The sequence below is a fragment of the Rattus rattus genome, chromosome 14 (genome assembly GCF_011064425.1).
Source record: "Rattus rattus isolate New Zealand chromosome 14, Rrattus_CSIRO_v1, whole genome shotgun sequence".
Lineage (NCBI taxonomy): Eukaryota > Metazoa > Chordata > Mammalia > Rodentia > Muridae > Rattus > Rattus rattus.
In genome coordinates, this window is record NC_046167.1 from 2,606,643 (window position 1) to 2,628,963 (window position 22,321).

Here is a 22,321-nt window from a genome sequence, read left to right on the forward strand (position 1 = left end):
ACATACCTTGTTTCTCATCAAAGTTTACTAAACATGAATTCTGAAAGTTTTATTTTTACTCTTCTGAATGCTGTGTCTTCTTTTCAGAGTCTTATGTTTTTTTGCCTATGTAAATAATATATCTTTATACAGAAAGAGAAAACAAATAGGAAAGCAGAAAACAGAAATCAAAAATGATTACAAGATGCAAGAAAAATGTTTCCAGAAGTATTTATTTGTAAACTACAGATTTTCTAACACAATGAGGTGCTGTGTGGATGACTGGCAGTTGTATTGGTTTGGAAAACAACTGTTAATGTAAGTAAATCTCTAAGTGGCAGAGTACCAAAATAAAATAATATAAACAATAAGATAGGTTAATTGGGAGGAGGACACAGCAGTGTATAAGCTCAGGCAGTGGGCAAATATTCTGGAGGGCTATACCTCAGAGTACAGACTCACAGAACAAGGTGACGTGAAAACCTCCAAGATCAGGAGGAAATCGGCTCCCTTGCTGGGAAATGGAACAGACACCAGCTCAAGAGAATAAACATGGGTGGACTAGGAACCAAAAGGGAGAGGGTGCAAACTCTCAAATAACATTGACGAAGATGCTTTCTGGGTGCCAACCACTATGGTTAGAACATGGTTATTTAAAGTATCACTTTTACTCTTATTAAAAAAAATCCATAAAGGAGGGAATATCACACTTTACATATGATGTAAATGAACTTCAGCTAAAAACAAATGACCAAGGTTAAAGTAAATCATTGAAGTAGGATTCAACCCTAGCACCTATTCAAATGCTATGTGGCTTAATCGTTAGCTGACACTACAGGTAGAAGCTCACATCTCAGATTACTGACCGAAGCTGTCCTGTGTGGATGAAAATGTCTCCAAATTCTCGATAGCACAGCCACAGAGCTGCAAAATCAGCACCTGTCGCTAGTAAAAAGCGGCACCACTGGCCGAGCTGGATCTGACCTGAAAGCCCTTTCCTGCGGTTTAGTTCCCATGGTTTCAGAAAATACTATGCAATGGAGGGGAGCAATTAAACAGTTCTAACAAGCTGAAACACCTAGGAAGGAGCCAGGGCAATTAACAGTGTGGTAAGATATGCATAAAAGTGCGATAAATTGCACTCCAGTGTTGGTGACAACCAAGAGCTGTCTAATTAACTTAAGGCCCACTCAACAGGAGGCTATGCCTGATGCTGGAAACCTGGCCCCTCACTGAGGCTAGTGAAGACAGAGACCTAACAGAAGACTCTATTAGCTAGACCATAACCCCTTACTACATTATAAAGCTTATTCTCATACCCACAGTTAAGTATAGCTACCACCCCTCATCAAAGAAGTCTTTCATTACATAGCAAGAAGCTTGGCTCAGAGGCACTGCCCTCTGCTGTAGTTCTCAGCATTCCTCAGTTTTGCAAAGAACTTCTTTTTTCCTCCCTGGACAACAAGGCTCTAATTTCTTTCTTGTCTGTCTCCTATACCATGTGCGTCTCACTGTCAGTAAAGTAGAGAGAGCCATCTTCGGCTGCTGTGGGTCGTTGGTAACTTGGGATTATTTTGGAAGGATGCACAAACTGAAATCAATCTGAAAGACGAGAAATACAACTGAGAAGCTGGCGGCAGGTCCACGCAAAGCAGAGATGGTCTTGAAGATGGAGTCCACACTAAGATGGAAGCCATACTTGGGGAGGGGGGGATGTGTGAGAACATCGTGAGCTTGCATCAACCTGGAAGTGAGCAGCCTGGATCTGAGGAGACAGCTGTCCGTCAGGACTTGGTTTTTCGGAAATCCTGCTGTCTCCAGATGTCAGCTCCTATTAGCTCGCATGACTACCATTTCCTCAAAGATGCCTGGGTGCAAGTCTCAGGGTTGTCAGCCTAGTTTCAAATCACATCATTTAGACGTAGCCTGGTTGGTCTTCACAAGCCCCCGTGTACTGTGTGCTTAGATTAAATAAAGTCCCTATGGCGCATCACATATTGAAGGAATTTCTAAACATTTGCATTTTCTCCAAGAGATCGGGACCACACTTTTGCTCTTCTCTGCAGATAGCACAAAGACTATAGGAGAGGATGTGGAATCCTCTTCTAGAATTCTACTATAAATTCAATGAATATCACCTTTGCAGCACAGAACGTCTGCTTTCTGAGGCTCATTCTTTCTATCAGGCAACTAACCAGTTTCCTTCTGAGGCATCTCAGCCCCTGTATGCTCCTTCTTAGTGTCCTTCCCTCATGGCTACACCCTCAGTGGTATCATCCTTCTGATAAAACATCCTCCAAAGTTCTAGCCTAAGTCACCAGTTATGCCAGCACAACACTAAACTTAAGATATAGCACTAATGGCCAATGAGCTTTAGGGATTATCGCATATATACATTTATTCATGCAAACATCAGCAGTATTGGTTTCTGTAGGTTTTTAATGTATTCATTGACCCAATTATGTCTATGGACTAATTATTATATATCATGGACCTTGCTAGAGACTTTACATGTTCTCTCTCCTATTTGGGGACTTTAATACCTTATTCACACTTTGCCCATAGATTATATCGGGTCATTCCTTAACAAATTAATATCACTTCAAGAGAGCATAGAAACAACAATCCATATTTGGAAAGATAAATGCTATGTTTCCATATGCATAATATAGAATATAGATGTGTATAACATCTATATAACATAAAAGTAGAAAATTTACTACTTTGTGAGGAAGAAGGGGACCTAATGGGAAGAGGGAGAACCAAGAGGAGTCATAGAGAAACAGAAAAATGTCACATTTCCTCTCATGGAGAATCTAGATTTTGTATGCATATATATTGCATATAACATTAAAGCAAAGGGGGCCTATTTGGGGAGCAAGGGAATCAGTGGGAGAAGAGAAGGGGAAAAATATGGTAGTGGATACAGTATGCTTATATATATGAAAAGACCATTATATTGTGTACTGATTGCAGGTAATATAATTTTTAAAGTATAAAAGTAACTTCTATAATTTTCTAAATTACTATCATTAAATAATTAATATCACTAAAAATTAACATATTACAATGTGTGATCATGTGGCATATTCTAATACATAATAAGATGTATAATGAATGCTTACATAGACCTTGGTTGATGATATTCATTTTCCTGGTCAGAGTGTTAGCTTTTATTCCCTTAGGAAAGAATGTGATTAAATGTTAGATTTTCATGTGACCTGACAAGGCATCCAGAAAGATATATTTGGCCTAAAAGATGGGCTTCAGATTACTACAATAACTGGCGTCCTGTTCTGTCACTAAGTAAAGCCAGTTTTGGTTAAGTATAGTTGAGGTCAAAGCTACACTCAACTATAAACCATCCTTCTGAAAACTGTGACCACCTCTCTCTGGAAACTGTGCACAACGTGAGAGTTAGACTCTTAACAAATATAAAATAAAGTCAGCTTGTCCATAGAGAGTGGGTCTAGTCTATATTTGAAAATAAAAACACAACAGTGTTTAAAGTAAGGAAAAAGGTAGGAGTGTGCAAACTGAATAAAGCTAAGTTGTTAAAGGTTAGCCGGTTTCTCCTGGTGGTGTTATAAGCGAGTGGCACAGTCATTCTCTGGTCCCACAATATTTAGATGTTTTATTTCAGTCACCCAGTGGGAGCTGAGAACAAATGTGGGTAAACCACATGCAAAATACCAAATACTTTCACACAACACAAGCTAAGCCTACCCCTTCCCCTCCAGTGCTGAATCATAAGTTATGTCTGGACCACAGAAGTAAGGAATGCCGCACTAGCTATGACATTCACGGAAATGAGTAGACATACACGGGCACACACACATGCACACGCACATGCATACTCACACGCACACCAGAAAAGCATCAACCTCCTAAAATACTATCACCATGGTTATTGTAGCCTCTCTATGACATCAGAGTAAATTTGAGAAGCCCCAGACCTTGAATTTTTGGCTTGGTATGTCCTTGTTTCTGCTGATTTGAATCTGAGCACTGTGCAGTGGGGTTTCCAGTTGCAGCTGGGATTAATCAAGCTATCTGGTTAGTTCATGCTCTCCCTGGGAGCTCTAGTCCCCAAACAGCTCAGGCCGTAATATTTAAGACTAGTCCTGTTTTACTGAAGGCGGTCAGTGAGAGTTTCTGTTCTGAAATCCCAATCTACATGTTCTTCTCACATCAAGAAAGCTTATTTCTTCAATTTCATCAAACCAGCACAAGTCTCACCCCACCCCGCCCTGTGTACCCTTCTTCCTTTCCTCTCTGTCTCCAACACAGAGACGTATGTAAGGTAGCTTTACCACTACTACCCTGTCTCAGAGCCGGGGAACTGACTCATTATCCTTACAGAGCCCACCAAACGTAAACCCAGAACTTCGATGTGTATGCGAAAGGTGGGGCCTCCACAATCCTGCCTACACCTATTTCTCAGAGCAAGGGTTATACATAAGTGGGGAACCAAGAAGAAAGAATAAATGGATTTACAACCCAAGAATGAGGTTTCCTAAAAGGAAGCAGTCTACTGATAAACTATAAATGTTTACCAAAATTCATGGACGTCAATGGTCACAGTAGAGGTTCAAATGTACTCTTTGAATATTGCCTGTCAGAGATGCAATAGCACAGTGCAGCAACAGAGTCCAAGGATTAATGGATCACTCTATGGAAAAGGCATATGTCTAAATGTTAACAGCTTCCAAATCCAATGTTTGATGAAAACCTCACATTTTTCCCAACTACTTTACTCGTTGCCTGGTAGTATGTCCAATAGGTGGCTACAAGCCAATATGGCCACACAGAATTCTTTATGTTACAAAGAAAAGAAAACTCAGTATTTAAATTGCAACATTAACATTCTTTGGAGTAGAAACTGAGTAAACAGATGACCATGACCAAGGTTGATTGCTGGTATATAAACCTTGTATAATCACTCCACTTTGGATATGAAGAGATCTGTAAATATGAGAGCTGCAGACGTTGTATAGCAAAGTGAGACAAAGTTACTCCCACAGTCATAGCCTGTTAGGGGAGGATGCATGAGCAGGATGGGAGAGAAGGAGTGGCAATGTGTAAACCATGAATGGTGGACCTTGATGCGAATTTTAGAGCAACTCCAGAAATCATTCAGCTCCAAAGTAGGGGGATCAGACCTCCAGTTTGGAGATCTGAATTCTTCAGACAATCTGAAAAGGTTCAAAGGATTACCCTCAGCCTCAGAAATCAGACTGGCAGCATCTTTAATTTGATGAGATCTCGAGAAGATCTCATTAATCCGTAACTGGCAACACCAACAATGGAAATTTGATGATAATAAATGTGTGTTGCTAAGCTTCTCACTGGCATCATTCCATGCACTATTGACAAGTAACATAGAAACAAACTAATAAATAAAATAAGTGGGCAGAATACATTTTAGAAACTTTCTAGGAAGAATTCTCAAATGAAAAACCTAAAGAATATTCTCCCGGAGTTATAATGCCTTCAGGCTTTCAAATATTTTACAAACTAAAATATCCTAAGCATATGTCTTCATGCTCTGCCACACCCGACACTGAAAATGCCAACCCAAATAAAAATTCATTAAGTGACCAATGAGGCTTTGACCTTATTACTTCAACAAGCTATCAGTGAGCAGCTTAACAACACATATTATCGTCCAAGAATCGGAACGATTGTGTACGTGCATGTGTAAGTGTAGAGGCACAGAGCACTTACTCTGAAAGTTGTTCACTGAGAAGACACGGGGATGATAGAATCCTGCTTTGCAAACGCACTGATAGGCTCCGAGCACGAATCCCAGGCCTTTGATTGGCATACACTAAGGAGAAGAAAAGACAGCAATGTAACTGATCACAGTGTGGTTCACAGCATGAAGACTCACACATATCTATCATCGCAAATGTTAACAAAACTAACACATTTTCTATAAAAAAAACACTTCATTTTTCAACTTTTAGTTTAGATTTGGTTGCCAGCTGACTCTTTAGATGTAACAGTTTGGTTTTTTTTTTCTAAGCATACACTGTGATGGCTATTCTCAAGGCAGACTGCTCACTCGTTCAGTTTAAAACATGCTGTGGTGGCTAGAAAGAAAATGGCCCCATAGGTTCATAGGGTGGGGTACTATTAAGAGGTGTGGCCTTGTTGGAGTAGGTATGGCCGTGCTGGAAAAAGTGTGTCATTGTAGGTGTGGGCTTTGAGATCTCATGTTCAAGCTACACCTAGTATGGCACACAATCTCCTTAGCTGCCTGCAGATCTACACGCAGAACTCTCAGCTCCTCCAGCACCATGTCTGTCTGCATGCAGCCTTGCTTTCTGCCATGATGGTAATGGACTAAACCTCGGAACTGTAAGCCAGCCACAATGAAATGTTTTCCTTTATAAGAGTTGCTGGGATCAAGGTGTCCCTTTCAACAATAAAGCACTAACTAAGACAAGTTAGTATGAGGGACTAGGGTATTACTATGATAGACCACCTGGAACATACTTTTGTTTGAAGGAATGACTTTGACTTAAAACAGCAACGGATTGCTTTAAGCGGGCTTAATTAATGTATCCTAGTAAGAATATAGAAGACAGTGGTGTTGAAGGTCATTTGAACTGTGTGGGCCTGGATCAAGAGGTTTCGGAGGAGAAGACTATTAGTACACACACACACACACACACACACACACACACACACACACACACACACACACACACACACACGGTTCTTTTCTGCCTTTGGCTAAATTGATAAATTGAAGAGTTTTGGATCAGCAGCACTGACAGAAGGGGTTTTAAGACAGCCTAGTGCTTACCATGTAGCATGGTTATTGGTGGTTAGTCTAATGCAGATCTATGATGAAAAGGGGCAATCCAAGAAAGTAAAATATAAAGGGAAGATAAAATGCTTAAAGAAAGGCCTGATGCTAAATGTAATAAAGGGAGTGGTGACCTCAGAGCAATGCCCTACTCAGCTCACCTTCCAAAAGAAAAGTGAAAGAAAAATTTTGAAAAGTAGAGGGTGGGTGAGTGAGGGAGCACCCTCATAGAGGCAAAAGGGAGGAGGGAGAGAGAGGATGTGGGAAGGGAGATTATGAGGGGTAACCGGGAAGTGGGATATCACTTGAGATGTAAATAAATGGAATGATAATAATAAAATGAAATGAAATAAAATACAAAGGCTTAGGATTGGAGATGATTATGCACCCTTTAATCCTAGTACTCCAAGGGCAGAGGCAGGCAGCTCTCTGAGTTTGAGGCTAACCAGCCAAGCTTAAGAAGTGATAAAACATCAAAACAGAAACATGGTGAAAATGTATTTGAATGAGGGTGCCATGTTCCAGCTCCATCAAGTAGTAGAACTTGGCAGTTTTGGCCACATGGTTCTGGCTTTAGAGTCAAAAATAAAAGAAGGAGGTTATGGAATGTCCCTCTGTGACTAAGGAAAGTTGCTGCGGTTAGGTGTGTCAGGGGTGTCTGCATGGAGGCCTAGAAAAGCCATTGTGTGGAGCTGGGAAGGTGAAGCCTGCGTTGCCTTGAAAACCCCAACAGGTTAGAGATCCCAGAGCCTTGGAATACCTACTGAGGAAAGCTGCTAGCAGAGGATGGCACAGTTCAAGAGGGACAAGGCTGTGGCAGTTGCAGAAGGAACTTGGAGATCTGAAGAGTCCTTTGAGATCAGATGCGATGCAGAGTTTGGAGTTTGCCCAGATGATTTTTTTTGGTCTTGCTTTGGTCCAGGATTCTCACAATGCTCCCTTTGCTCCACTTTTGAATGGTAATGTATATCCTGTACTATTGTATATTGGAAATATGTGATCTGGCTTTTTCATTTTGATTTTATAGGGAGGGGGGTACTGTAGGTTGATGTCATGATGCAGGTGAAGGCAGACAAGATAAAATGAGGCCTGTCATTGGATGAGAAGGAAGGGAGGCAGGAAAAGGGGTTTTAGAAGGGAAGAAGAAGATGAGAGAGGAGGTGGGAACAACAAGGAAAGAGTTGAGAGAACATGGCAGCAGATGTTAAGATTCTTCTCTGTGCATATTTACAGGCTGTTATGACTATTTTTAAGGAATGGGTGTATACAGGATTTTGTGTTGTCTAGATGGGCAATCTTATCAATTGGATCAGACGATATTGTGTGGTGTGTTCTTTCATGTGGCGACTTAATTGAGTTCAAGAGAGTATATGGTGTGGTGTGGTATGGTATGGTGTGGTGGGACGCACCAGGCTTGCCATGGTGTAGGCATTAGGATGTGTATGCCTGGAGTGGTAACAACCCACCCCGGGAACTAGATGGGCAGAGAGATTGCTACAGGGCTCAGAGAGTAGCCGTCGGCAGTGTGAGATGGGATGGAGCTGTGAGTGAGGACAGGGTGTTGAGCTGGAGCACCGTGTCAGAGTGCACCAAGGAGAAAGAGCACAGAGAAGTGCGCTCTGAACTGGACGAGATGAGCATGCACTGCTTTTTTATTTTTACTGCACCAGGGTACAGTAAAGTAATTGCATAAGCCTCAGAACTTTGGACTTTTAAAGATAGACTGAATGTGGTGACTTTTGTAGTTGGAATAAATGCACTTTGTATATATGGCTACAAGTGTATGTGTGCCAGGGAGTGGAATGTAGTAGTTTGAATGAAAATAACCTTTTAAGGTTCATAGTGACTGGCACTATTAGAAGGTATGGCTTTGTGAGGGAGGATATGTAAATGCATTTTTGAAAGTGATAATTTTTCTCTGTTGCAACTTCCAAATAAATAAGACAGAGACTATAAGATTTATTTGATAAGCTTAATAGCACAATAACTGGGCAGTTGTGATCTGTCCTAATTCTCTAAGCTAATCTGGCTACTTCTCAGCTGAATCCCTAGAGATACGTGCATTCTGTATTGGTCTGGCTCTCTCTGCTTCAGGTATGTTCCCATGGTGTCTCTCCCAGACCCCTTCCTCATGGTGAATCTTATCTCCCCTCTTCCTTATCTGCCTGACAAAAGTCTGCCCTATTCTCTCTTCTGTCCAGATATTGATTGATCGGTTTTTATTGACAAATAAGACAATAAATAAGGAGCAATGTTTACAAAAACTTGAAACAAGGGATCGTGCCTCAGTCCCACTTAGGAGAGAGAAGAAAGCAACCACAAGAGGGGAGGGAGGGAGCGACAGGGGAGGAAAAGGGGTTGGAGGTGGAAAGAGAGGGGAACATGATCTGGCATTCAGTGGGGGGAAAGGACTGAAGCCCTACGGGCAGCAGAAAGAATGGAAACAGGTGACCTAGAGAAGAAGGATATTGGGAGGATGTTCTAGAATGTACCAGAGACCTGGGAAGTGAGAGATACTCAGAACTCACAGGGTCGGACCCTAGATGAAATGCCCTACAGTGGGGAGAGGGAAAGTATTGAACCCACCTCCAGCAGAAAAACATCAAGTGAGGGATGGGGTTGCTATCTCCCAGTCAAAGCTATGACCTCATAATTTTTCCTGTTGAAAGAATTGCAGGGATGGAAATAGAGAACAGTCTGATGAACAGAAGGTCTAGTAACAGGCCCAAAGTGGGATCCAGTTCAAGGTGAGGCCCCAAGACCTGACACCATTACTGAGACCATGGGGTGTTCACAAAAGGGGACCTATCATGACTGCCCTCCAAAAGACCCAACAAGCAGCTGAAAGAGTCAGATGCAGATATGTGCACCAACCAATGAACAGAAGCTGCTGACCTCTCTGGTTGAATTAGGGAAAAGCTGGAGGAAGCTGAGGAGGAGGGCAACCCTGTAGGAGTACCAGCAGTCTCAATTAACCTGGACCCCCTAGATCTCTCAGACTCTGGATCACCAACCAGGCAGCATACACCAGCTGAAAAGAGACCTCCAACACATATACAGCAGAGGACTCTGGGGGTCTGGGTTCAGTCAGAGAAGATGCACCTAACCCTCAAGAGACCGGAGGCCCCAGGAAGGTTAGCAGTCTGATAGAATGGGTGGGTGGAGACATTCTTGTGGAGACTTGGGGTGGGGGTGGGAAGGAGGTATGGGATGTGGAACAGTCAGGGTGAGGAGTGGACCAAGAGAGGAATAAAATCTGGAGTGGAAAATTAATTAATTAGTTAATTAATTAATTAAATGGGACTTCATCAAATTGCAAGGCTTCTGTAAGGCAAAGAACACTGTCATTAGGACAAAGTGGCAACCAATAAATTAGGAACAGATCTTTACCAATCCTACATCTTATATGTTCCAATATATACAAAGAACTCAAGAAGTTAAGACTCCACAGAACCAAATAACCCTATTTAAAAATGGGGTACAGAGCTAAACAAAGAATTAACAGCTGAGGAATATCGAATGGCTGAGAAGCACCTAAAGAAATGTTCAACATCCTCAGTTATCAGGGAAATGCAAATCAAAACAATCCTGAGATTCCAACTGACACCAATCAAAATGGCTAAGATCAAAAACTCAGCAGATGCTGGAGTATGTGGAGAAAGAGGAACACTCCTCCATTGTTGTGGTATTGCAAGCTGGTACAACCATTCTGGAAATCAGTCTGGAGGATCCTCAGAAAATTGGACAGAGTACTACCTGAGGACGCTGCTATACCAACTCCTGGGCACATGCCCAAAAGATGCTCCAACATATAACAAGGACACATGCTCCACTATGTTTATAGCAGCCTTATTTATAATAGCCAGAAGCTGGAAAGAACCCAGATGTCCCTCAACAGAGGAATGGATACAGAAAATGTGGTACATTTACATAATTCAGCTATTAAAAATGACTTCATGAAATTCATAGGCAAATGGATGGAACTAGAAAATATCATCCTGAGTGAGGTAGCCCAATTACAAAATATCCACACATGGTATGCACTCACTGATTAGTGGATATTAGCCCAAAAGCTCTGATTACCCAAGATACAATCCACAGATGCTCAAGAAGAAGGACAACCAAAGTGTGGATGCTTTAGTCCTCCTTAAAAGGGGAAATGAAAATATTAATAGGAGGAAATATGGAGACAAAATTTGGAGCAGAGACTGAAGGATTGGCCATCCAGGGTCTGCCCTACCTGGGGATCCAGCACATATACATACAGCCACCAAACCCAGAAAATATTGCTGATGTCAAGAAGTCCATGCTGACAGGAACCTGATATAGCTGTCTCCCAAGAGGCTCTACCAGAGCATGACAAATACAGAGGCAGATGCTAACAGCCAACCATTGAACTGAGAATGGGGTCCTCATTGGAGGATTTAAAGGATTGAAGGAGTTGAAGAGCTTTGCAACCCCATAAGAACAACAATACCAACCAACCAGAGCTCCTAGGGACTAAACCACCATCCAAAGAGTACTCATGGACAGACTCATGTCTCCAGCTGCATATGTAGCAGAGGATGGCCTTGTTGGGCATCAATGGGAGGAGAAGTCCTTGGTCCTGCCAAGGCTGGACCCCCCACTGTAAGGGAATGTCAGGACAGGGAAGGGGTGGGTGGATGGGATAGGGGGTTTATGGATGGGAAACCGGGAAAGCAGATAACATCTGAAATGTAAATAAAAAAAATCCAATAAAAAATAAAATTTAAAAAAATAAATTAAAAAGAACCTTGAAACAGAAGATAGTTCGAATAAGCATTACAATGCCATGTCTGGATTGCAATATGACAGGGGGAAGAGAAATAGCATTTGAATAACAGAAATATCGTCTTCAAACGCCAAAGCATTGTGCCTACAAAGATGTGCCACTAGGGAGCGGGCTTTGGGGTTTCAAATGTTCAAGCCAGGCCCAGTGTTACTCTCCCTTTCCTCTCCTGCAGATCCAGGTGTAGATGAGCTCCTTCTCCAGCGCAGCATCTACCAGTGTGCAGCCAGGCTTCCTGCCATGACAATAATGGACTAAGTCTCTGAATGGTAAGCCCCAATTAAATACTTTTCTTTGTAAGAATTGCTGTGGCCATGGTATCTCTTCATAGCAATAGAAACACTAGAAAAGATAATATGTTTTTTATTTCAATTTCTCAGTGCGTCTTACTACCTTAAGAACTACTTAAAACCGTATGAATATTTTACAAGTCGGTCCGTACTCGATATTCCTATCAAAACAAATGTACAGCGGTGGGTAGACAGACTCAAAAGTTGAGACACAGAAATCACTTTTCTATCTTAAATATTCATTAGATTTCATCCATGGATCAAACTAGCACAAGTTGTTTAGGGGGAAAGAGAAGTAAATTTTAGGATGTAAAGATAAAAGGGAATAATCTAGATAAACTAATGATCCTAAAGACTACTGCGTAAAATCTGTTTTGTAGATAAATGTTCTACATGTGCATAAAAAGCCCGGCTGTCCGGATGTGCCTCACCAACAGACAGCAAGCACGCCAGAAGTAACGTGTAGCTTAGACTGCCTCAGCTTTCTTATATCCAGCTACTACGCTGTGAATATGCATCAGCATAGCAGGTCTGCAAGAATATAAGAAATACTCATTATGTCTTTCATTCTCTCTGCCAAGATACCAGCCTTTCTCTTTTTTTTTTTTACCATTATAATCAGACAAAGTTAAAACATTTAAGAATTAGGAGTTACAACATGGCTTTCTAACACAAGTTTTTAGGAGAAAATATTAAATAATTTCAATTATAATTCTACCATCTGAGATTAAAACTGATGAGCATTGGGACCAGTCTTACGCATCATGGAAATGTCAGTAAATGAAAAGTGTTTACAAAGTTGGGTTTTCTAGGTCAAAGATAAAGAAAAAGATCTTGAACGGCCTTCTTGAATACTTTACTTCTCGAATGCTCCTTTCACACTTTTCTTCGTTATTATTTCATGAGGTTGCCCCATCCCTCTTTTTTTCTCTGAATACACATACATATCCAATTATATTTGGGGATTAGGTTGAATGCAGAGGGTCACAAACTCAAAGCTTGCCTGGGCTAGTGAGCTCATGGTCAATATCATTACGTTGGCAATGTACTTGCTTCAGATAAAAGGCCTGGGTATGTAGCTCAGTGGACAGCATTTGTCAAGCATGTGCAGGGCCCAGGGCTTGGTCTCAAGTCCTGCAAGAACCCTGGTTCGAGGCTCAGAGGAAAACAAAACTTTAGATGAGCACCAGATAACCAGTATTTACAACGTAACTTCAGAGCAAAGGGAGATCTCCTAAAGACCCAATAAACAATTACGTATTGCTTGCAATGATCCATTCATATTTGAGGCAACATTTACTTTGGAGGCTTGTTAGAATTATGCAAACATCCATTTTGTACACAGTCAGTCATAAAATGGAGATATGAATTCTGGCTTCATCATGCCATAACCATATTTAAGCTTTTCTCTGAAGTCGCTCACCCATAATCATTGTTTTTATCTGTGAGAGCTTTCATTTAGTAAGACACAGGTATAGTTTGAAAGAAGTGGAGCTACCAAAATATCCTAGGCTGCTAAGTGAGAGCAAGAGAAAAAAACGATAGTGACAAACTTTTGGCCAGGCAAACATTAAGAATGGAGTGTCGCATGCCACACACCTGCTACAAGGAAGTCTGCAGCAAAGCAAGTGCAAGCTCAAGTGTTGCCTGGACCACAGAGAAAGTTCAAAGCTGGTCTGGGCAACTTTGAAACTGTCTCAAAGTGAAAAAGGACAATGGGCAGATACTTAGCTCAATGATGGATCACTCACCCAGCAGACACATAGCTACGAATTTGACCCCAATACCAAATAGTAAATAATAATAAAAATAATAATAAATGGATTGTCATCAATGGACCCAGTAAAGTCTGATTGAGTGGACTGGGGAAAGGATTGTTTCAGTATAGTAAGACTTACTATGGAAGTACTTTTTTGAAATTTAATTCCAAATCATGAATTCTTCAACAAAATAGCATGGTGTTGAGGAAAAGTGTTTAGGCTGTGTAATTTAGAAATAAATTGCATAAGAATGACACATCAAGCAGTGAGCCTGAGTCACTGATGGAGTTCCCGTAGGCAATGATGGAAATGAGGCTAGAACGGAGCAATCAATCCCTGGGCTTCTTGCTCACTTACGATTACTGACCTGGGGTTGGGGATTTAGCTCAGCGGTAGAGCGCTTGCCTAGCAAACCCAAGGCCCTGGGTTGGTCCCCAGCCCCGGAAAAAAAAAAAAAAAAAAGGATTACTGACCGATTCAGCTGACTGTACTAACAATGGCATGCCCTGTTCCTGCCCCAGTACTCAAGGTGTCAACCCAGAAGCTTCCAACCAGACTGACAAGGACAACTTTCTCACCAGAAGGTACCATCCCTCAGTCAAAGGTTCCCGAGAAGCTACATTTCTTCTAGAAACTCAAGCATGTTCTGGAGGAGAAATGTGCATAGCTTGTCGAGACTCGGGGTATCCCAAGTACTGAAAGGCTGGGTGGGAAGAAATTATTACAGGATGCTAAGCAGAGCAATCAAATGTAGTATCACTCTTTCACCACCTCACAATACTGTGAATACAAAAATTGGAAACCCACATTGGAGTATTTTAAATATTTTCTCTACTGGAATTTGAAGGTTAACTATGTTCATTAAATGGTACTAACTTCTTGATTTTTTTTTTTAGGTGAGCAATGTTTCTTTTATTTCTGAGACACTAAACAGCCACTCCATGGACAATTGCTAATATTTAGGACAAATTTGAACGTTTTATTGCAATAAAAGTATTTCTCGGCTATTGAGCTGACTTTAGAGCTGACATAGCATTGGAGGTTTAAAAACATATTTAATTAAATAAATACTGCCACATAAAAAGATGCTTGAACAACAGTAACAACAAAAAAGCATCCTTATTTTGTTAGAGAAACTATAGCAATGTGAATATTTAGTATTTAGCATTTAGCGACATGAATCTTTAGTATCAAACTTTGTATTCTGTTCTTACATTAATCTCAATGAGAGAAGCAACTTTTACTCAATAAGAATCCATGAAAGTGTCCTATCTCCTGTTCCAGGTCTGCCTCTACGATGATGATGTCTACAGGAACTGAATGTGCTATGTAGTGTCACCTTGAAGTGTAAGTGGCCTTGGCTTATTTTTCTAGTGAGTCTTGTGAATTTGCAATCAACTTGCCTCATTTTCCTATTCTATCTACCACCTCCATTTCTCTATTCAACTCCCAGCTAAAAATCAAGATCAGAAAATTGCATGATCAATCCTTATGACATGCACAATGTACAACTCATGTTCCTCTTTTGGGGATTAAGGAGATGTCTTTTTTACTCTTTTCTCCTAGAAAATGTAGAATATAAGCACTCAGTTAACACAGGATAAAGTCTTCCAAATTGCATTCCAACACTCATATTCAATCTTCACCTTATATTGGCAGTGTCTATTTGAGATATTGAAGTCTAAACCTTCCTAGTACTGCTTCTGGATGTCACAAGAGTGGATACAAGAAGGCAGCATGTCATCTATGGAGCAGCTGTGGTAGGAGCAACCTTTGACAGACCTTGAGCGTCTATATAAGTGTGACTTTCACCAAGGGACAATGCCCTCCAAGAAGAGCTTCAGGCCATCCACTGAGCTTTACTACACATAGACCTGAGGTGGAGCCCTGGCCATTTAGTACTTGCATTGCTTGTCCTGAGACCCTGAGGTCAGTTCCAGCTGTGTGGAGATTCACTGTGAAGCACCCTAACATCGAGAGGTCTAAAACATGAATAAAGACAGTTAGAAAGAATTTTCTGTGAAATAAAAATCTTCCTAGCTTCCAAGGTTTGTTTGTGAATAAATTAAAAGTCAGAATAGACCTGTAACTTATAAGGAGATTGAATCAGTATTCAGAAATCTCTCAATGAAAAATGTTCTTAAAACCATATGGCATCACTAGAGAATTCTATTAGTCATTAAGGAATAAACTGGGCTATTTTTATATAAACAATATGAAAGGAAAAATTAAGTTATCTCCTCTATAATACCTCTATAATAACACTAAAACAATAAAATAATTACAAATAAAATTAACAAGTTAGTGAAATACAATTAAAACTGTAAATGCAAATTAACTAATCAGCTCTCTCTATATAAATTTACTTTTATATATACTAAAATATATATATAACTTTTATATAAAATGTATATAATTTTATATATACTACTTTTATATATAGTATATAGTGTACATATAGTGCTTTTATATGTATTTATATAATACGTACATTTATATATAGATATATAACTATATAACATTATATGGACTGAATGGGTTATATTTAGGAAATGTATGTGTCTACATATACAGTTAATGAAAAATGAAGCCATGATTTTAAAGGAGAGCAAAGAGGGATACATAGAAGAGTTTGAAAGGAGGAAAGAAAAAGGAGAAATATTGTAATTATATTATAATCTCAAAATATAAAAAGAAATAAATTAGCATCTAATATTCACCAGACAACCTGCTTAAGCAGTTTAATATTATTAAAATATGCATGTCCTCAAAATTCATTGAAAGATTTAATACCAACATATCAAAAATCCTAAAAATGTTTTCAGCAGATAATGAAAAAAATCCAAAATGTGTGTGGAATCTCTACTGTAGCAAAGAGTAGAGCAGTCTCCAAAGCTGGGTTGTGCTGTCCTGATTTCCAGATACAGCCTGTAGTTATGCAGGGGCAGCTGGAGCACTGCAGGAAGGCACACCCACAGTCCAGTGGAATGGAAACAAATCCATACATATGATGTCCTCTTTGTTGTCTTTGACATGGGCAATAATGGCAGAAAAATCCCTTTAACAAATGATCCCAGAAAAAGTGGATACTTAGAGGCAAAGGAGTTAAGCTAATCAAACCTTTATTAAAACTTACAAACCTTGATTTAAAAATATTAAGATCAAAACATATGGCCAATGACCACAAACTTCTAGAAGGAAAAAATATATAAAAAAATTCATGACATTGGAAGCTTTTCTTGAATACAACCCTTAAAGCCTGGCTGAAAAATTAAAAATACATAATGGAGTTCTATTGAGCTTAAAACTGTGTAGCAAGAAAGGCAATTACAAGATGGAGGTGCCTTCTACAGAACAAAGGAAAATATTTGCTAACCAAGCATTTGCCATGAAGCTAACATAATTCATAACATAAAAAGCTCTATAATTCAGCAACCACAATAGCAAAAAGCCTACAAGCCATCCTTTAAAAAGTAGGCAAAAGATCTGTACATTTCTCTGAAGATATGCAAACAGCAAGCAAGCAGAAGAAATAATGCTCAACATCCCTAATCATCAGAGAAATGTAATCAAACTAACACTTCATATTCATCATTAAAGTCACTGTCAAATAGTAACGAATGTTTTGAAGATGAGGAGAAAATCAAACCTTGTGTGCTCTTGGTCAGGATATAATCCAGGGCAGCCACTGTTGTGTTTTATAAAAAGAAAAGAAAGAGGAAGAGGAGGAGGAAGAGGAGGAGGAGGGGGAGGAGGAGGGAAGAAGAAGAAGAAGAAGAAGAAGAAGAAGAAGAAGAAGAAGAAGAAGAAGAAGAAGAAGAAGAAGAAGAAGAAGAAGAAGAAGAAGAAGAAGAAGAAGCAGCAGCAGCAGCAACAGCTAGACATCCCTTCCCCCTCAGGTACCAGCCACAAGACAGTACAGTATAAAATAGTTTATTTAGGGCATGGGAAGGGGGTTGAGGGGGTAATAGAGGCAAAGAAAGGTAGAGAGGGAAAGAGAGAGAGAGAAAGAGAGAGAGAGAGAGACAGAGGCAGAGACAGAGACAGAGACAGAGAAAGACCAGCCATGAGGGGAATGAGGAGAGGAGGGAGAGAGGCAAAAGAAGAGAACAAGAGAGTGAGGAGGGGGCAAGCAGCCCCTTTTATAGTGAGTCAGGCACACCTGGCTGTTGTCAGGTAACTGTGGGGCAGGGCCTAGAAGAAATGCAAACAGCCACTACAGAAAACAAAAGAAATTTTCTGTAGGAATGAAAAGTTAAATTATATTATGTTGAAATCCTACTTCTTCATGTGTAGACAAAAGAATTAAAAGTAAGATCTTGATGAAGCATTTGTAAGCCCATGTTCACAGGGGCATTCCTCACAATTGTCAGAATGTAATTCCCCCAAATATCTATCAATAGATAGTTAACGAAGAGTGTTATGTAGAAACAATGGGGTGAAATTCAGACTAGAAGGGACGGAAACGCTGTCACCTGCCACAACATGGTTGAAACTTGAGGGCGTTACATTATTGAAATTACCCAGTGACAAAATGATACACACTGTATGATTCCACTCACACCCATGATGGAAGTAAATCTCAGGAATAAAACGCTGACTAGTGGCTGCCGTCACCCAGAGAGAAGACAGGAAACATGAGCTTCCTCGGTGGCATAGATTCAATTTGTAAGATGAGAGCTATCTAGAGATCTGTTCTACAATGCTGTGAATACATCTAACACTGCTGCACTATTTCACTCAAGTAGAATAAGGCGGTTACATTTAATGCATTTAAATGTGTTTTAAGTGGCCTAGAACAAAATGCCCCGTCATTCTCCAGGAAGTGTATGTTATGGGTCAAACGGCAAGTGGCTGACATGTGACATGTCTCATAAGTCAGACTGTCAACTCCTGGTCAACACAACTGCAGAGTAAACATGGCCGGCCAGCCAAACGTGCAGGTTTCTCATCTGTGAATTACTAAGCATAGGTGTGGCTAATGTTTTGAAGCTGAAGTGAGCTTTGTACAAATCTAATTCGGCATTGAACAGAAATGATACTTATGTGTACCAGTTGCATCTTCACATAATTCTGAAAAATAATTTGGAGGCAAAACAATTAAGCAAAATAATATTTAGATATTATTATTACCCCAAATCCTCCAAAAATGGGCATTAACTGCCTTTGTTCGTGTGTCTGTTTAGTTTTTTTTTATTTGTAGCTTTGCTTTGACATTTTCTAAAATGTAAACCATTTCCTGTCCTCTCTGCCTTGAAAGCACGCATGTGCTCTCCATGATTCCAAACCACCGAGCAGTGGACGTGCATTGTGCTGACGTGCTTTAATAAGCACTGCAGCTCCTGGAGGCTTCTGGCAATTTCCTCCAACACTGAGTAGCACAGAGCAAACACTTGTGTTTTGGAGTCCTTAGGTTTAGCTTTTACAGCGTTGAGCTACCAGCTATCAGACATTAATCTTAAAAGGGACTTTACCTCTGTACATGCTTTCCCCTCTGCACTATGGCTATAATTGCCTGGTTATAATGGTTAAATGGAGCCGGCTTACCAAGCATTCGACATAAGGGTAACAGAGATGATAAATTGTATTGTGTGTACTGAAAGTTCAAATAGTTGACATCCTCTGTGTGCCGAGCACTGTTCTAAGTGCAGCACGAGTCTCGGCTCACCCCATAGCAGGTCCACTACTACCTCTACTTTGAAAAAAAACCAGAGTGAAGAATGCTAAAGTAAGTCTCCAAAAGCCACACAGTCAGCAAGTGGCAAGGCTGGGAATTGCCCAGGACCCCGCTCCACAGAGAGTAAGGACTGCTCGCCAAGAAGTGCAGCTTGCAGTATGCTGTATTCCAAAAAGCAGCAGCTGGCGCTAGCACACGGCTGCTCTAACATCTGTTTTGATTGTGCCAACGCTTTATCTTCCCGTTCTCCTTGCTTTCAGGCAGTATTCTATTCTAAATCAGTCCGTTCCCAGTGAAGAATTCTTCAACTTGAACTGTCAAGAAATAAATACCCATTTGGGAGCCATACAAAGGAGAGCATTTGTTTTCTACCTAGATTTCCTGAACACAGACACCTGGGATTAGGATAGGAGCTAATGGGTAAGCTCTGATTTAGATCCCCACTACAATCACAGTCAGCCAGGAGGGGCCATGTCACCTCTGACCCCAGCAAAATAGATGGGGAGGGCAGAGACAGGAGGATTGCTGGAACTTGCTGATCTGCATCCTAACTCTACCTTCAGCAAGAGATGCTTCCCTTCCTCAAGGAGATAAGGCAGAGAAAGATAGAACAGAATACCCAGAGTCCTCTTCTGGCCACTGCATGTGTGCCCACATATACTGTGGCATACACCAGACATGTATACAATGCATACATACATATATGTAACACACACACAAACACACTACACCACACCACACCACATCACACCACACAATAAAAGACCCTCTTGTCTCTAATACTGTTTAGAGATACATAATCCCAAACAAGTCAAATAAATCGAGCAATGGACACAAACACAGCAGTGGCTGCTGGTGCAGCAAGGGAGGCTGGTGCAGTAGATGCACCACATGGTGCATACACATGAACAGAAGCTAGTGCAGCCTGAAAGCCACTGCAAAGATGGAAGCTTGAGGGTTTCCATGGTAGCCAATTTTGTCACTCCTCCCTCCAACCTCCCACCCCCTCCCCAGCCACTGTCCTGGGGACTTTTCTGCTTTGAAAGAAGACTGATCCACTTCCAGAATGTATCCTGCCCTGCTGAATCTACTAAGCCTCATTCAAAGGCAGATGGCAATGTCACAGAAGCAAGACCAGAAAGCTTGACAAAGGCAAAATGAAGTAGTGAGGAGGCTCCCAGATTTGCAAAGGGTGGACCGCAGCTTTGCCTGCTTTCCATGCGTTCAAGTCTGCCTTGTGGAAATACTGTGATGATGAGTCTGCCAATTTAAGAAAGGGTTTGGAAGAACACGTTACTAAAACATCAGATTACAATTAGAACCCAGTGGCTTCTTCCCCACAGTGGTTAGCCATTGAATAAAGCGGAAGAGAGACCCAGCACAGGAGACCGCTGAGAGGCCTCCAGGCAATGAGAGGACATACTCCACCATACAGGCCATTGAATCATCATCTAGAGAAGCAAGAACTCATGAACATCAGATGATGCAGTGTGTCCATGGTGAGAACAAGGACTACACTTGTTGCTAAAATTCCTTACCTGGAAAGACATAAGCAAAATCCACCTCTCCTATTAAAGTCCAAAGACAAACCAAGGTATGATTCCAACAAAGTTCACTTTAGGGAGCCAGTGAGTTTATAGGGCTCCCTTATATCAGTGAGGGGCTACCTACTGGAGAGTGGTTACTCCCCAGACAAAAGGCAACACCAGAAAGTCTTTACCCAACAGAAGAATGGCTTTTCCACAGCTGCCCCCTCCATATATGGAACCCTCTTCCCTTCTTTACCCTAGGCCCTCTCCCAGGCCATGTGCAACTAGGGCAGAATTGCATGGCTGTATACTCATGTGATCTTCCCATGACCCTGCCTGCCTGCCTGCCTCTCTATGAAGGGAGGGGGGCGTAAACAGTCAACAAGCTCAGCTGCTAAGATCGTATGCAAGTGAGCACAGCTGAACTCCCAAAGAGGGCAGGTGTTCCGCTTGGAAGAGAAGTCTGTGCAACACCTTGTACTATCATTCAGTAGCTGCCTAAACCCTGTTGGACTAAGACAAGGAGGTGGGGATGAAGATATTTTCATTTATGATCTATTTCAACTTAAAAGCAAACTGTGGTAATTATTAATTTTTGTTATCTTGCTGTAGATAGTGATGTCAACCCTCAAAAAACAGGGATCTAGTATACACATGCCAATGTGCACACGCACACACACACAGAGACGCAGACACAGACACACACACACATACATACACACACATATATATACATACACACACAGACATACACATACACACACATACACATACACACACAGACATACACATACACAGACATACACACACAGACATACACACACACACACAGACACATAAACACATACACACACACACACACCAGACACAGACACACCAGACACACACACACACACACACACACACACACACACACACACACACACACACACACACACACACACACGGAAATAGGGCAAAACAGTCGAAAACTCAGAGTTTGATCTGACTAGGAGAATCCGTGGCATCTCAGGGTAAGTGAACCCAACTTTCCGGACTCATGGGCACCAATAGCCCAAGAGGCTTGAGAATCACCAATCCTTAAAGTTTGTTACTTTTAGAATTGAAATACTTCTCCCCACTACACCACGAACTCACTATGCCTTATGCTTGCCCCAGATATCCTGTTCCCCTGGGGTAAGAGTTTGTGAGCAACAGAGTTTTTATTTTCACTCTTCACCGAATTTTGTTCCTGCTCTATGGTATACAGTTTGATGTAGTACGGAAAAGTAGAGATATGGTCTGGGCCTAGGTTCATAAGCCACAAGCACAAAAGAGGCACAGCTAGGAAGTCACTAAGACCTGAGCTCTGCTCCAGCTGGTCATAACTCGCACACTGTGTGTGCTTTCCTTGGGATAATCTATGGCTCTCTATTATTTTTTAGAATGAAAACTAATACAAAATAGCAGAAATTAATGT

General features: G+C 41.0%; 1 protein-coding gene across 1 annotated transcript in view; it reads right to left on the reverse strand.

Annotated features, from left to right (window-relative positions):
- The window catches only part of Gpr158 (G protein-coupled receptor 158), a 367,851-nt gene that overhangs the window by 183,349 nt on the left and 162,181 nt on the right, over window positions 1–22,321 (reverse strand). Inside the window, exon 3 of the mRNA XM_032884492.1 lies at window positions 5,707–5,809. Within this exon, the coding sequence (XP_032740383.1) occupies window positions 5,707–5,809 (103 nt within the window). The remainder of the gene's footprint in view (window positions 1–5,706; window positions 5,810–22,321) is intronic.